This window comes from Octodon degus, unplaced genomic scaffold (assembly GCF_000260255.1).
Source record: "Octodon degus isolate 3935 unplaced genomic scaffold, OctDeg1.0 scaffold00149, whole genome shotgun sequence".
NCBI lineage: Eukaryota > Metazoa > Chordata > Mammalia > Rodentia > Octodontidae > Octodon > Octodon degus.
The window spans coordinates 795778-811876 of NW_004524725.1; the positions used below are offsets into that span (position 1 = coordinate 795778).

At 38.5% G+C, this 16099-nt stretch overlaps 1 protein-coding gene and 1 pseudogene across 1 annotated transcript in view; one reads left to right on the plus strand and one right to left on the minus strand.

The window, feature by feature from the left end:
• Window positions 1-3105: 3105 nt before the first annotated feature.
• LOC105743686 lies at window positions 3106-3423 on the minus strand (annotated as a pseudogene).
• A 3870-nt stretch (window positions 3424-7293) lies between these two features.
• The window catches only part of Zfr (zinc finger RNA binding protein), a 76276-nt gene continuing 67470 nt past the window's right edge, over window positions 7294-16099 (plus strand). Inside the window, exons 1-3 of the mRNA XM_012517172.2 lie at window positions 7294-7401; window positions 7844-8185; window positions 14180-14324. Coding sequence (XP_012372626.1) covers window positions 7294-7401; window positions 7844-8185; window positions 14180-14324 — 595 coding nt within the window. The remainder of the gene's footprint in view (window positions 7402-7843; window positions 8186-14179; window positions 14325-16099) is intronic.

Below are 16099 nucleotides of genomic sequence, written 5' to 3' on the forward strand. Positions count from 1 at the left end.
AAATATTTAGGGGTTTTGGGTTTTTGTTGTTATTGTTCATTTTTCTCTTGCTTAATTTTCCTCTTCCCACATTTAGTGGCAGGCTATTTCTGTTTCTTCAGACAGTAAATGCCATTTAATTCTGACAAAGATAAGCAGGAACTCAGTACCCTGTACTTCAGTAATTTCTTTTTGTTTTTGCTACAGGGTCTTGCTTTGGAGTTTGGACTGACAGTGGACTCAATATTTAGTCCAGGCTGGCCTCAGACTTGCACCAGTCCTCCTGCGTTAGCTGCCCAACTGTAAAGTTGTCTGTTGGGATCATATATATATATATTTTTAAAAATTTTATTTATTTATTTGTGTGTGGGGGGGCAGCTCAGCCCACCAGGGGGCAGGGCTGGCTGGCATGTGGTGCTGGGGGATTGAACCGTGGTCCCTGTGCTTTGCTAAGCTTGTTCTAAGTAGGTGCTTTAGACCACTGAGCCATCTCACCAGCCCCCGGGATCATATCTTTTTGAAATATGTTCATGAAGTGTCTTGAATGTTTCATGAAATCTTTTACTACCTCTTTTTAAAAAGTAAAACTCAACACTGACTTGATTATATTTTAAGATTGTTAGGTTTTTCTGTTCCTATCTGTCTTGTCTATATAATTCATCTTCTGAACATCTTTTTTTTTAAATTTTTTTTAAAATTTATTTATTTGTGTGTGTTTGTGTGTGTGTGGCCAGCTCAGCCCACCAGGGGGCGGGGCTGGCTGGCATGTGGTGCTGGGGGATTGAACTGTGGTCCCTTTGCTTTGCTAAGCTTGTTCTAAGTAGGTGCTTTAGACCACTGAGCCATCTTACCAGCCCCTGAACATCTTTATCTCAGATGCTTCCAATCTTCCTCTGGTTGCAGTATAAGCCATTGATGTCTATCTGTTTCATAGCTGCTGTCTCATGCTTTCATCTTTCTCTATGGTTTGAAGGGTCTCTTGTTTCTTTGGTTTGTTTTTCAGTAGCCTAGAGTATATCTTCATGGAATTTCTTAAGAAAAATGGCATAGAGCATAAACTACACTCCTTGAATGTATGAAATACCTTTAATCTGCCCAAATATTTAGACCATGTACAAAATTCTACATTAATAAACATTTTCCTTTGAATTTTAAAGAGAAGACGTCATGTACCAGTAGTGTAAAAAATATAATTTTCATTTTGTTGTATGTGACCAACTTTTTACCTCAGGAGAATTGAAGGATTTTTTGGGGTTTAGATACAAAACACTATCTCCATGTTTGATCCTTTTATTCTGTTTTGTATTTTATAAGACGAGTGAATTTGAAATACTTGCTTCCTTTTAGGAGTGGAACATTTTCTGAATTTCTTTGCTTTTTTCTTTTCCCCCTAAACTTCCTTCTTGTTGGGTATTACTGGCCTCCTAGACTCTTAATTACTATAAAGGGTTTTTTTTTTTTTCTTAATGTATTTAGTACAGGGTCTCACTGCACAGATCAGACTCATAGTGATCCTCCGGTCTTCAGTCTCCCAAGCACTGGGGTTACAGGCACGCAACACCACTCCCAGTCTCATTTGCCATCTCAGCACACCCTGGGGGCAGAGCCGGCCCGTCATGGGGATTGAACCCCAGTCCCCTGTGCTTGCCTAAGCAGGCGCTTTAGTCCACTGGGCGATCTGGCCAGCCCCTTGTAAAGTTCTGTTATAGACACAGGTTAATGTTTTTGAAAATTCTTGTCTATTATCTTGAGATACTCCTTTTCTATAGGATCATTTTTGTTTATTTTGTAGTTTATAGTAGGCTGTTGATGTGTTTGGTATACGATCTCACTGCACAGCTCAGACTTACAGTAATCCTTCCTGTTTCAGCCTCCCCAGCCCTGGGATTACAGACATGCACCACCACGCTGTTTTGGTGGCTGGCTCAGTATACCCAGGGGCGGTGCTGGCATGGCATGTGCTGCTGGGGATTGAACCCAGTCCCTGAGCTTGCCTAAGTAGGTGCTTGGTCCTCTGAGCTATCTTACTGGCCCTACAATAACCGCCCCCCCCCATTAAAGTACTTGGTTTTGGTTGTCCTTAAGCTGGTTATGGAGGCACACTTTTGTAATCCCAGCACTCAGGAGGCTGAGACCCAAAATCACCAAGGGTTCAAGGCTAGCCTGAACTACAAAGCAAGATCCTGGCTCAAAAAACAAAAAGCAGTAAGACTGAAAGGTTCCAAGATAGCCTCTTTTCCATTTTTTCATCAAAAGAAGTAATCTTTTTTTATGTCTGATTCTTAAAATATTTCCAACATAAAGTATTTCTTTGTTTGAAGATTTATTATTTAACTTGTTTCAATTTAAAACTGGCTGGTTAGATTTTATTAAAATACAAAGAATACTATAAAAAATCCTAATACATGCTCTGTTCTATTGATTCTTAGTAATTTAAAGTCTTTTCATATTTCACAAAAGTTTTTTTTTTTTTTAAACTGGGGGGGGAAAGTATATATTTAGAATTAGCTAGCTGGACTCAGTTTAGATGATCCCAATTTTGTTGGCAACATCCAGCACATCATAATCGTGAGCCAGTCTCACATATGCTGCCTTCTCTCCAACAGGCCTGATTAGGGTATTGACCTTGGCAACATCGATGTCATAGAGCTTCTTTACAGCTTATTTAAGTTGGTGTTTATTGGCTTTGACCTCCACAATGAACATAAGTCTGTTGTCCTTAATCTTTTTCATGGTTGACTCTGTGGTCAGGGGGAACTTAATGGTGCCATAGTGGTCAAGCTTGTTTCTTCTGGGGGTACTCTTCCGAGGGTATTTGGGCTGCCTCCAGAGCTGCAGTGTCTTGGTACAGTGGAAGGTGAGTGACATTCATGTCTTCTTTTTGTGTGGATGCCTTTCAGAATGGTCTTCTTAGCCTTCAAAGCTTTTGCTTTGGCTTCAGCTTTGGGATGGGTAGGGGCTTCCTTCTTTGTCTTCAGCACCAACTTGGTAAAAAGGCCCCCAAATGTATTTTCATGATGAAAGACTAACATTTTTATTTACTTCATGTCTTGTTGGGTTTGTTTGTTTGTTTGTTTGTTTGTTTGTTTGTTTTTAACTTTCTGCAAAGCTTTATTCCGGAGGGGCTCAGTCCTTCTTGGCAGCTGCCTTCCTCATGGCAGCCAGCATGCTGCTCAGCTCTTCACGCTTCCTCTTGGCATGGATGTGCGTCCCCACCCTTTTCTTGATGAACTTGAGGGCGCACTTGTCCTTGGAGACCTTGAGCAGCTCCGTGGTGCACCGCTCATAGGGAGTGAAGCCACACATCTCCTGGATCATGTCCCATACGAACTTGGTATGTTTGGTGAGATGTCCACGGCGGCGGCTGTGCCTCAGTTTGCTCACATTCTTAGTCACCTTGTGGCCCTTGTTGAGGCCCACGGCCATGAGATAGCGGAGGGCCATGGCTACTCTTCTTCAATGGTTGCTGTGGCAGAAGCTTCATGTCTTGTTTTAATCAGATAATTCACGTATTTTATTTTAATATTCCTACCTAGACAAAAACTTTGATATGAATTGTTTGAACTATGACTGTTTTGTATGACCTGGTTTGAATTTAATTTGACCTGAATTATTTTTTCTTTTTTTCTCAACCACTACCATTCCTCTGTGCTGAGGATCTAACTCCGGGCTTCATGTTTACATAATGCTAAGCTAATGAGCTGCACTTTTACCCCCTAACTTGAATTGTAAAAAAGTAAATTCACTTAGCCACTAGATATTTCTAATTGGCTTGTTAATCTGTTCATCTATATATCTTGTCTATATATCCATACATTGGAATTGAGAATTTTTCAGGTGATTTGGGGTAACCAACCAGAGAATCATTATTTTAAAAAGCTGTCAGCTGCTTCAGTCTGTTTCCCAGTTAATTGGCCCTGGATTATCATTCTTCTTAATGCTTTGGTAGAGGTTATGATCCAGGTAATGAGTAGGAACCTGACTATACAGAGACAAAATGTTGTTGGATAGCCCTGAAGATACATGCACAATAACTGCTAAATGTACTGATAGCTTTTTTTTTTTTTTTTAGTACAAGGTCTCACTATGTAGGTCGGACTCATAGATCAGACTCGTAGTGATCTTCCTGTTTTCGCCTCTCATGTGCTGTGATTATAGGTGCATGCCACCATACCCAGTCTCAGTTGCCATCTCAGCGCGCCCCAGGGGCAAGGCCAGCTTGCCAGGGATCAAACCCTGGCCGCTGCGCTCTGCCTAAGCAGGTGCTTTAGTCCACTGAGCTGTCTGGCCGGCCCTCTGATATCTGTGTTTAAAGACTCCTGAAGAGGGTGACTATGTAATTTATTGTTCAAACCAAGACATGAGAATACTGTTGATACTATTGCACTAGGACATTGGGCATAAAGCTGATCACACTGTCTTTGTGGATCATGTGGATCAAGGTTAGGATTGGAGGTAGAATAAATCATTGCCTGCTTAGTTGTCTTGACACTTCCACTCTATTTCTACTTTTTAATATTTTGGAATGAGTATAGGGAACAAAATATGAGGATACAGACTGAAAAAGAAACAGTGGAATTATGGAAAGTATTCAAAAAAAATTCCATTTGTTCTAACCTTGTGTGGGCTTTTTTCTTTTATCACCTGAACAGTACACAACCATACACAAGCATTTGCATTATATAATCTATAGATAACCTGGAGATGATTTAGTGCATCCTGGAGGATGTATATAAGTTACGTGCAAATACTACACAATTTTATATAAAAGAGTTTAATATCCTTGGACTTGATAATTCTGGGGAGTCTTGGAGCCAGTCATCCACAAATACGAAGGGAAAACTGTAAGAATGAATACAAGACTGTCTTAATTTTTTTATAGCTAACCTTGTAGTCTGGATGTGTGAATTTTTTTTTTTTTTTTTTTTAGCATTTATTTATTGTGTGTGTGTGTGTGTGTGTGTGTGTGGCCAGCTCAGCCCACCAGGGGGCGCGGCTGGCTGGCATGTGGTGCTGGAGGATCGAACCGTGGTCCCTGTGCTTTGCCAAGCTTGTTCCAAGTAGGTGCTTTAGACCACTGAGCCATCTCTCCAGCCCTGGATGTGTGAAATTTTAATCTGTTGTTTAAATTATTAAGCTACCAGTTTTGCAGACATTGTGTATGTATGTATGTATATTTTAGATATAGTTCTTTTTCTGGGGTCTAAGAGTTTATTCAGGAGTGTAACTTTTTGATATGTTTTCTGAAGAAAGCGGGATGCTATAGAAAAATATTGATAGAATATTAAAATGTACACTTTCCTTTTCCTCTCATAATTGGCATATATGTAGAAAATGTTGGCTACTTTTATATAAAAAATGTGGAAACCTCATCTGAATAGAAATTAAGAGTTTGTTTCAATTCCATTCTTTGGATTCCAAGTTTTTTTTTGTTTTTGTTTGTTGTTTTCTTTTTCATATTGGACTGAAATCTGCCACCCTGTAAATTCCATCTGTTCTAGTTTTGTTCTCTGGAACAGCAAGGATGAGGTGTCTTTTGGAAGGCAGCTGTCACCTTTTCGAGGCTGACTTTCCTCAGACTCTGCACTTTTATGTGAAATAAAATCTGTCTATAAGCTGCATATTGATTCCCTCTAAATGCATAGTAGTTTATCCATGTTATATACAATTAAAATGATCATCTAGGGCTGGTGAGATGGCTCAGTGGTCTAAAGCACCTACTTAGAACAAACTAAGCCAATCAAAGTACAGGGACCGCCGTTCAATCCCCCAGCACCACATGCCAGCCAGCCCCGCCCCCTGGGGGGCTGAGCAGGCCACACGCTAAATAAATAAATAAATTTTTAAAAAAATGATCATCTAAAATTTTAATTGTAGCCTGCCTGCCTGTCTGCCTGTCTGTCTGTAGGTCTCTGTTTTGGTGGGGAAAGAGTGGGTACTGGGAATGAAAGTCAGGATCTTGTACTTGCTAGACAGGAGCTTGTACTGCTGAGCTATAGCCCCAACCCTGTATCATGTATTTCTGTGGTATCATGTACAATAAGTACTGAATACTCTGCACTATAATTAATGAATTAGATAGTCTAGTCTATTACTGCTGCTTCGGCTTATGTCAGTCCTGGTTCTGGATTTTATTTTTTCCTTAGCTATTTTTAATTGTCACCTCTTATTTAAACTTGTGGTCAGCTAAAATTTGCCAACTGAAATTAATTGTTGGGGCTCTCCTTTGTTTTAGAAAGCATTACTGCCATGATAACACAGCCTTAGCAAGTGTTATTGTAAGTTTCTCAGAAAACCTTTTTTTTTTTTTTTTTTTTTTCCTGTAATTTAGTATAGAGTCTACAGGGTCTCACTATGTAGATCGGAGTCGTAGTAATCCACCTGTGTTAAACCTCCCCAGAACTGAGATTACAGGTATGTGCCACCATGCCCAGTCTCAGTTGGCATCTCAGTGCGCCCCGGGGGTGGGGCCAGCATGTCAGAGAACCTTGAATAATAATTTACTTTTATATGCTGATCCATATAGTTTTATGTGGCATAGACTCTTGAATTATAAGTTAAACTGGGAATTAGCTTAGGAAGGCTCCTCTGGTACACTAACTCCAGTGTGCTGCAACACAGGCTCTGTTCAAAGAAATCCTTTCTCTGGTGGTCCTGCTACTCATGATTTATCTTTTGGGCACTGTGAGCTTGGAAGGTCCTGCAAATCTACTCAGCATTATTCTGAGTAAAATGGTTGCTTTTTTAAAAAAGGAGAAATTTTTTTAAAGTTAAAATAATTCTAAGAATTCAAGGTAGAAGCTTATTTACAGTGTTTTTGCTTTTTTTAAAGTATAAATGATAATGATTGCAGAGCATCTGATTTAGGTCTCCTTTTATAGCATCTACCATTATTTTTTGTGGTATTACACTTTTAAGAGAAAAACTGTATAAATGTATGTGTGTGTATTTATGTATATATACATGTATATTTTTTTAAAAGTGTATTTGGTGCAGGGTCTCACTATGCAGCTTGGACTCATAGTGATCCTCTTGTTTTCAGCCTCCACAGTGCTGGGTTTACAGGCATATGCCACCATGCCCAGACTCGTGGCTACCTAAGCGGGGCCAGCATGGCATGTAGTGCTGGGGATTGAACCCTGGTCCCTGCACTTGCCTTAGCAGGTGCTTTGTCCACTGAGCTACCTTACCAGATCTAAGACTATCCTTTTGTAAGTTCTACCTTAAAACAAAACTACTCACCCTTAGCACTATTGATAAACTGAAATTCTTTATGTGTAGGGGGTTATGTAAATTTGAAGATATCTTAACGGTATGCCTGACCTCTACCTACTAAATGCCAGTAGCACACATTTCCACCACCTTCCCTGTGGTTTGATCATCAAAAATAAAAACATGACTGAAGGTATAAGTCAGTTGATGGTGTGCTTTAACATGCTCAGGCCCTCGTTCAGTCCCCATAGACAAACAAAAACTCTAGATTTGGCCAAATGTCCCAATGGGGGCTGGGGAGATGGCTCAGTGGAATAAGCATTTCCCTGGCAAGTGCAAGGGCCTGAGTTCAATCCCCAGTTCCACGCCAGAAAAAAAAAATCCCTTAATATGGGATAACATAAGATTTCTTCTTTGGTTAAGATTTCTAGAAGTAAATTATAGTACAGAACTTACACAATAAATACTTTGAAATTTGTACTTTGGTCAGTTTTTTCCCTCTTAGTATAGTGTATCTCCATGCTTTGCAAAGTAATCAATATTGCAATTAAGAAATGGGGATTAAATGTTTTTTTTTCAGTTCAGATACTTGGCCTTTTATAGTTTGATTACATTATTTGCAGATGTACTTTTGGTTTGTTAAATAACTAAGTTGATTAATGCCTTGATTTTAAAATTTATTTTATTGTATTCTTCTACTTCACACTCTAGCCAGCAGCCAGCTTCGGGTGTAGCCTATTCTCATCCAACTACAGTTGCTAGCTACACTGTCCATCAGGCCCCAGTAGCTGCGCACACAGTTACTGCTGCCTATGCACCAGCAGCCGCCACAGTTGCAGTTGCCAGACCTGCTCCAGTAGCAGTTGCAGCTGCAGCAACAGCTGCTGCTTATGGAGGCTACCCCACTGCACATTCAGCAACTGATTATGGTTATACCCAGAGGCAACAAGAAGCACCACCACCACCACCCCCGGCTACTACACAAAACTACCAGGTAAGAAAATACAGTCTTACAATAAAATACTAGTTTGTTTTTTAGTTTTGTTAAGCAGTATGTTATTTAAAAATATAAAATAATAAAAATGCTTATGTCACTTAAAAAAAAGAAAATATAGTCTCAGTAGTAAATTTAGTGGACTTTCAGTGTATAGTACAATGCTTGGGCCAATGTTTTTCAGTATTGAATCTTCTAAAATATATCTGTAGATTGATTCGTAAATATTTCATTTTTTAAATTTTTTATTATTTTTTAATATTTCATGTTTTGGATGCTAGCTATTGTAAAGGGTATAGTTTTCCTAACTTCTCGTAGTGAGTTTGTTGTTTGTATACAGGAATGCTATTGAGTTTTCAGTTTTGATTTTGTGTACAGCTACACTAAATTTAGTTATTAAATATACATTTCTTTGGGTGTAGTTTTTGGGATCTTCTATGTAAGTCATCTGCAAGTAATTTTAACTTCTTCCTTACCTACCTTATTCCTTTTATTTCTTTCTCTTATGTAATTACTCTGGCCAATGTTTCAAGAACTGTATTGAATTGGAGTGGTGATAGTGAATATCCTTGCCTTGTTCCTGATTGTAGAGTGAAAATCTTCAAATTTTGACCATTTAATATGTTGTTGGCTGTTGGTTTGCCATAGATGGCTTTTATCAGATTAAAGTAATGACCATCTATTCCAATTTTCTATAGGATTTTTATTACAAATGGGTGTTGGACTTTGTCAGATGCTTTTCCTACATTTGTTGAGATGATCATATGATTTTTGTCTTCGGTACTCTGAAAAAGGAGATTGAAGAGGGTATCAGAAAATAGAAAGATATCCCTTGTTCATAGATAGGAAAAAACAACATGGTGACAATAGCCATACTCCCAAAAGTATTACACAGATTTAATGCAATCTCAGTCAAAGTATCATTAGCATACCTCACAGAAAACATTCCTAAAACTAATTTGGAACCAGAAGAGACCTAGAATAATAAAAAATTTTCAGCAACAAAGGCAAGGCAGGGGGCATCACAATTCCTAGTTTGAAATTATATTACAGAGCTACTGGAATTAAAACCAGCATGATACTGGCAAAAAAACAGACTTGAGGATCAGGGAAACAAATTAGATAACGAAGAAACAACTCCCAACATAGTGAGCTTGTTATCTTTGACAAAGCAGCCAAATACCTTCACTAGAAGAAAGCCTCTTTAATAAGTGGTACTGGAAAAACTGGCTTTTTACATGCCAAAGACTAAAATTAGACCCATGTTTATCACCATGGACTAAACTAAAATTGAAATGGATCAAAGCACTAAATATTAAAACAGAAACATTTAAGTCAGCTGGAAGAGAAAATAGGCAGAACTCTTGAAGACATAGGTGTAGGCAAGATTTTTATGAACAGAACTCCAATCTCGTGGGAAAATAATAAAAGGAATCAACAGATAGGATCTCATCCTGTTGAAAAGGCTTTTGTACAGCAAAAGAAATAACCAATAAAGTGAAAAGACAACCCGCAGAATGGGAAAATATTTTAGCCAGTTGTCCCTCAGAACATAGAAAGTACTGGGGGAAAAAATCAATCCAAAGGTGAACATCTGAGATTAATACTTCTTAGATGAAGAAGTACAGAAAACAAATACATGAAATAATGTTAAACATCACTAGTTATTCAAAAGATACAAATTAAATTAACACTGAGATTCCATCTTATTCCAGAAAAAAAATGGTGATCATCAAGAAATCAAATGCTGGGGCAAGCCAGATAGCTCAGTGGACTAAAGCACCTGCTTAGACAGGCCCAAAAACTGGGGTTCTATTCCCAGCATGTTGTGCTGGACCTGTCCCCATGGTGCACTGAGATGGAGACTGGGTGTGGTGGTGCTCACCTGTAATCCCACCACTTGAGAAGCTGAAAAAGGAGGATCACTTTGAGTCTGATCTGTGTAGTGAGACCCAGTACTAAATACCAAAAAAAAAAAAGAAAGAAAAAGAAAAATCAAATAGTGGAAAGACTGTGGGGAAAAAGAACCCTTCTCCATTGTTGATAGGAGTGTAGACTAGTGCAACCACTGGAGATTCCTTGAAAAACTTAAATTATAGGTTCTGTTTGACCCAGCTATTCCCTGGGTATCTTCGCAGAAAATTAAAAATATTAAAAATGTTCTGTGACAGCAGTAGATGTACACCCATGTTTGTAGCAGCACAATTTGTAATAGTTGAAACGTAAAAAAACCTAAGGAATAAATTTTTAAAAGATGTATTTTTTTTTAAAACTGGAGGATTACTCCGTCATAAGTAAGGATAATCTTGAGACATTTCTAGATAAATGGGTACAATTTGAGACTCTACTTTTAAGTGAAATAAATTAGACTTACATGTAAATTTTGCATTTTCTCCCTGGCTTGAGAAACTGAAAGAGTAAATAAGGGCCAAAATGTACAATAGATATTATAAAATGGGAAGAAATTGTTTGAAAGGAAAGAGAACTAGAGAGGAGGGAAGGGAGAAGAAAAAAATTTTTTAAAGAATAGTCAGGTGTGGTGACACATGCCTATAGTCTCAGCTCACAGGAAGCTGAGGCAGCAGAAACATTGCTATGCGTTCAAGGCCTGCCTGGACTACATAGTGAGACCTTGTCTTGAAAACAAAACAAAAAAAAGGATAAAATGGGAACAGAGCATTGTAGATAGTGAAGGAAAGAGGTTGAAAAGGGGATTTGGGGGGAAAAAAGAATCAAAATATATCACAGGTACAAAATTCCTATGATGAATATGATCATTCAGTATATCTAAAATGTAAGTTTGAAAAAATAAAACCTGCAACCAAGCAAAGTGGTACATGTCTATAAATCACAGTTCCTCAGGAGGCTGAAGCAGGAGTATCATAAAGTCAAGCCCAACCTATCTGAAAATTGGAAGGAAGGATGCCAGGGAGATAGCCCGGGAGCATAGGCACCTGCCTGGCAAGCACAAAGACCCAAGTTCAGTCCCTAGTACCACATGCCATGTAGGCCCTGGAACCCCAGGGTGGTGGTGCACACCTGTAATCCCAGCACTAGGGAGGCTGAATCACTAAAGTCTGAGCTGTGTAGCAAGACTGTTATCAAAAGCTAAAATTAAAATTTTTTTTTAAAAAGAGTGAACAAATCTTTGTATTTTGGGGGACATCATCCAAGTACTAAGTTTCCTTGAAATAAGCTTTATGTATTTGCCCCTGTCATTTTTACCCTATTTGTGTGTGAGTGTCTTTTGCTTTAGTTTTTAAAAGTTTTACATGAATTACTGGTTAAATATTTAATTTTGCCACAAGTGTTTGACCTTTGGTGGAGTGGACTATATATTCATTTGAAACATAGATATGTCTGTTGTTTTCAGGATTGTGAGGACAAGCTGTTAGGACAAATATATTGCATATTTTCCTGACATTTATCGAAGATAGGGGCCAGGGAGATAGCTCAGTGGCTTAAGTGCTTGTCGGGCAAGTGCAAGGTCCTGAGTTCAATCTCTGGTACCCCAAAAAAGAAAGAAAGAAAGAAATTTATCAAAGATGGAAGTCTTTTTGCCTGTACATTTATACTGTCGAGTGGGTTTTATATATAACAAAAAATTTTCATGCTCTTATTCATCCAGGTATATCTTCTGGTCTCATAGGAACTATAAATTCTCATTGTAGTACTGTGTTTGAAAAAATTGCTTTTTACACCTTGCTGATTTAATTAAATTTGATCCTAACTTCTTTCACCTATTTTTGTCTTTTCAACTTTTACCTTCTGAATTTTACCCAGTTTTTCCATATTCTTTGTAAAACCTGGGAACTTTGTGAATTAAGAACTTGAAATTTAAATCAGTAGGATTAGCATTTGCTATTAAGTTAATAAATTTGGAATTGTTTTAATGTTGTCAGTTGTCTCAGTTACTCTTCTCTCATTGCTGGGACAAAATATCCAATACCCAAAATTAAGGAAGGAAAAATTTATTTAGCTCACAGTTAGTGGAAGTTTCATTCTGTTCTCATCTGGCTCCAAGGCAGAGTGGCACATGGCACAGAGCAGCCCTTCAGGGCAGCAAACAGCAAGAGCAAAGGGAACAACAGCAGCTGTGCTTCTAGCAAGCCCCTCTCCCCTCCTTACATTGTAATGCAGATTACCTGACCCAGGGCAGGTGCAGCACCCACAATAATCACACACACACACACACAAAAATAATAATAGTAATGACAAACTCCAGAAGCCACCCCATGATTACAATGCTTTTGGGGACAACTAGACACAAAACCATAACATTTGTTTCGTTATACCCAGAGACCCAATAAATTTTGTTTTTAAATAAGTTCTGTGAGGGTCAGCCAGATAGCATAGTGGACTAAAGCGCCTAAGGGGTTCAATACCGGCATGCCGTGCCAGCCCCACACTGAGATGGTGACAGAGACTGGGCGTGGTTGCATGCACCTGTAATCCCAGCACTTGGGAGGCTGAAAACAGGAGGATCATTACAAGTCCAGTCTATGTAGTGAGACCCTGAACACCCTATAGATCTGTACCAAATACATAAAAATAAAAAATACATAGTTTCTATGAAAACCTTTATCTTCTGAGCTTTACCTGCTTCTTCAGCCTTCCACCTGTATGTCTTCCCATCGCTTGTTACTTTATACAATGTCAAAACTCTGCTTGAGTAACAATTCATTTAATCCTTGAAATAATAAGAAAGCAGGAGTAATCACAAAGTTTAGTAACAAGGTGTTTGGGGAGAGTTGTTTTGTTTTATTTTGCTGGGCATCCAGCAGACATTAGGTCTACCACTAAAATGGACTTCCAGTCCCACTGGTGTTTTCTTCAGAAGTTAAACATACTGCTAAAGTTGCTTTTGATTTTGAAATAATCCAGAATTTATATGATTCTTTGATCTAGGTCTGAGAACACGTTTTTTAGAATATTTTATTACTGAGCCTATTTCTAATCATGAGTTTCATCAGTAAATTATCTTCTAACAAAAGCCTTCTTGCAGGCCCTCACACTATTATTTTATACCTCAGTAGCTCCCCTTTCCCTTCCCTCCCGTTTCCCCCTCACCCACTCCTCCATCTCAGAAAGTCTATTTCCCAGTAGATTTCATTCTTTTTATAATTTTTTAAGAGAATAAAGAATAGTTTTAAAAAATGGAAACGTTACAGAATTTCACTAAACAAGATGATAGGAATTCAGTAATGGTTGTTATATTACATATTTTTGTTCTGAAATTATTCAGGTTGGCAGATATAAGCATGCAAAATTAATCCCCCAAAAAATGGAAAGGAAGAAAACTCCCAAGTAGATAACATTCTTTAAAAAACAAAAAAACAAAAACTACAGAGAATAAAAACTAGTAATGGGCGTGGGGGGTGCTTGAGATAATTCAGTGGCATAAGTGCCTGCCTGGCAAGTGCAAGGTCCTGAGTTCAATCCCCAGTACCACCCCAAAAAAAGAAAAATTAAACTGTTTCAATAGACCAGTAGAAATCAGCAGTACAATTATCCAAGCTGTCCTGTGTATTTATGTACATATATTTTCCCCCTTCTTCATTCATCCCAGTTGTTCTTCCCTTGGAACAGTTTCTTTCCCTTTCACAGTATCTGTTGTACCTTTGCAATTTACTCTTACAACTTCTTACACTAGGGAGACAATGTAATGTTTACACATGCAAGTCTGATTTATTTCACTGATGAGTATGGTCTCCTGTTTACCTATAAAAGCCTCTAGTTTATCTTTTTTATAACTAAGTAATACTCCATTGTATAAAAATACCGCATCTTTTTTATCCTTTCCTGAATTGATTGGCATTTGAGTTGCCCATTTTTTTATTTGGTCTTTGAATTTTGGGGGCCTGATTTTAAAATTCCATATATGTGAGAACAGCACTTTTGTAAATTGTTTTTCTTTTATTGTTTTTGTAAATACTAAGGATTCTTTTTTCCATTAACAGCAAAATTTTTCCTTTTTTTTTTTTTATTCTTTAGGACTCATACTCATATGTAAGATCCACAGCTCCTGCTGTAGCTTATGACAGTAAGCAGTACTACCAACAACCAACAGCAACTGCAGCTGCTGTAGCTGCCGCTGCCCAGCCTCAACCTTCAGTTGCAGAAACCTACTACCAGACAGGTTGGTTTTAACAGTTTTGTTATTTTAAACTATTGATTCAGGGTTGTTTTGTTTTTGCTGAGCTTTTTTTTTTTAAGAGAATATAAACCGTTATTTCAAGACAAAATGATAGATTAACAATAGTTGTTACATTGCTTATTGTTACCTTCAGAGTAATTGTTCAAGAGCTGGCCAAATAGCTCAATGAATTAAAGTGCCTGCAAGCAGGCACAGGGGCCAGTGGTTTGATCCCATGGCCTGCCATGCTGCCTCTGCCACCCCCCACCCCCCACCCCCGCATGCTGAGTCAGCTGTTGAAACTGGGCATGGTGGCGAGAGCCTGTAATCCCAGCTGTTGGGAGGCAGTAAACAGATGGGTCACTATGAGTCCAGTCTAGTAGTGAGACCCTGAACACCCTGTAGATCCTTCCCTAAAATACAAAAAAAAAAAAGAAAATAATTGTTCAGATTACCAGATAGAGCACTGGAAATTGAACGGAGGGTGTTCATACTGAGCTACTTTCTCAACTCTGAGTTGTTTATGTGTGTATTTATTTTTTATTATGTCATGCTAAGTCACTCAATTTCCTATTGAGCTTGAACTTTCTGGAATTATAGGCATATACTACCATGCCCAATTTCAGGGTATTTTATAGTGAGCATAAGCTTTCAAGTATATTTAAAATTATTATGTTACACATTACTGCTACCAGTGACACATGAGTGCTGAAATACCTATAAAGTGTAATAAAGATGCTGGGCGATAACTTCTGAGCACCCAGACACAGGCTTTATGTGAGCAAAAGACTAGATTTAGCCTGTCTTCAATGATTTCAACAGCTGGCCAGAGAAGAAGTTAGTGTTTTCTATAGGGTTTGGGGATAAGATTATAATCCTGAGGAATTTGGAGGGGCTATTTAGTGTCAAAGTTCCCAGGATGGTCAGTGCAGGTATGTAGATAATTCCTGGTGCCAGGGAAATTGTATGTCCGGTCCTAAATTTTCTTTATGGCTATCTGTTCTGTTTGCTGAGGATAGCATGGCTCTCCAGTGGTTTCATGTTGTTTGTGGAGGGGAGCACAATTTCTGAGAGGCTCATGTTTAAAGGCAGGTTCTACCCATACAACTTCAACTACTAGAATTTCTTTAAATCGCAAAGAAACAGTTTATAGAAGTGTGCATAATTAAACCTTTCTCTCTTTTTCAAACCTTTCTCTTTTCTTTTCTTTTTTTTTTTTTTTTCCTCAGTACCAGGGATTGAACTCAGAAAGGCCCTTGACAGGCAAGCGCTTATTCTACTGAGCTAGCTCTCTGGCCCCAAACCTTTTTCTCTTGAAAAGATACCCCATTTGTTGTCTTTAATTTTTTCCTATATATTTATTTATTTATTGGATGCAGCATCTCACTACGCAGTTCAAACTCATAGTGATCCTCCCGTCTCAACCTCCCCCAGCACTGAGATTGCAGGCGTGCACCACCACACCCTGTTTCATGGGCTGGCATGACCAGCCTGGGATCCCAGTGCTGGCTGTCATGTGGTACTGGGGATCAAACTTGGGTCTTTGCTCTTACCAGGCAGACAATTAGACCACTGAGCTATCTACCCAGCCCTGTTGTCTTTAATATATAGTTATCTTACTTTTTGCTGAAATACCTATAAAATGTAATAAAGAAGCTGTGGCGATAACTTCTGAGCACATTCTTTTCTTTGCCAGAAATTCTCAGAACATTACATATTGCTGACTGATTTTGTAGCCAATGGAGTCTTCTTTAATGGCCCGTGTTTTTGTTGTTGTT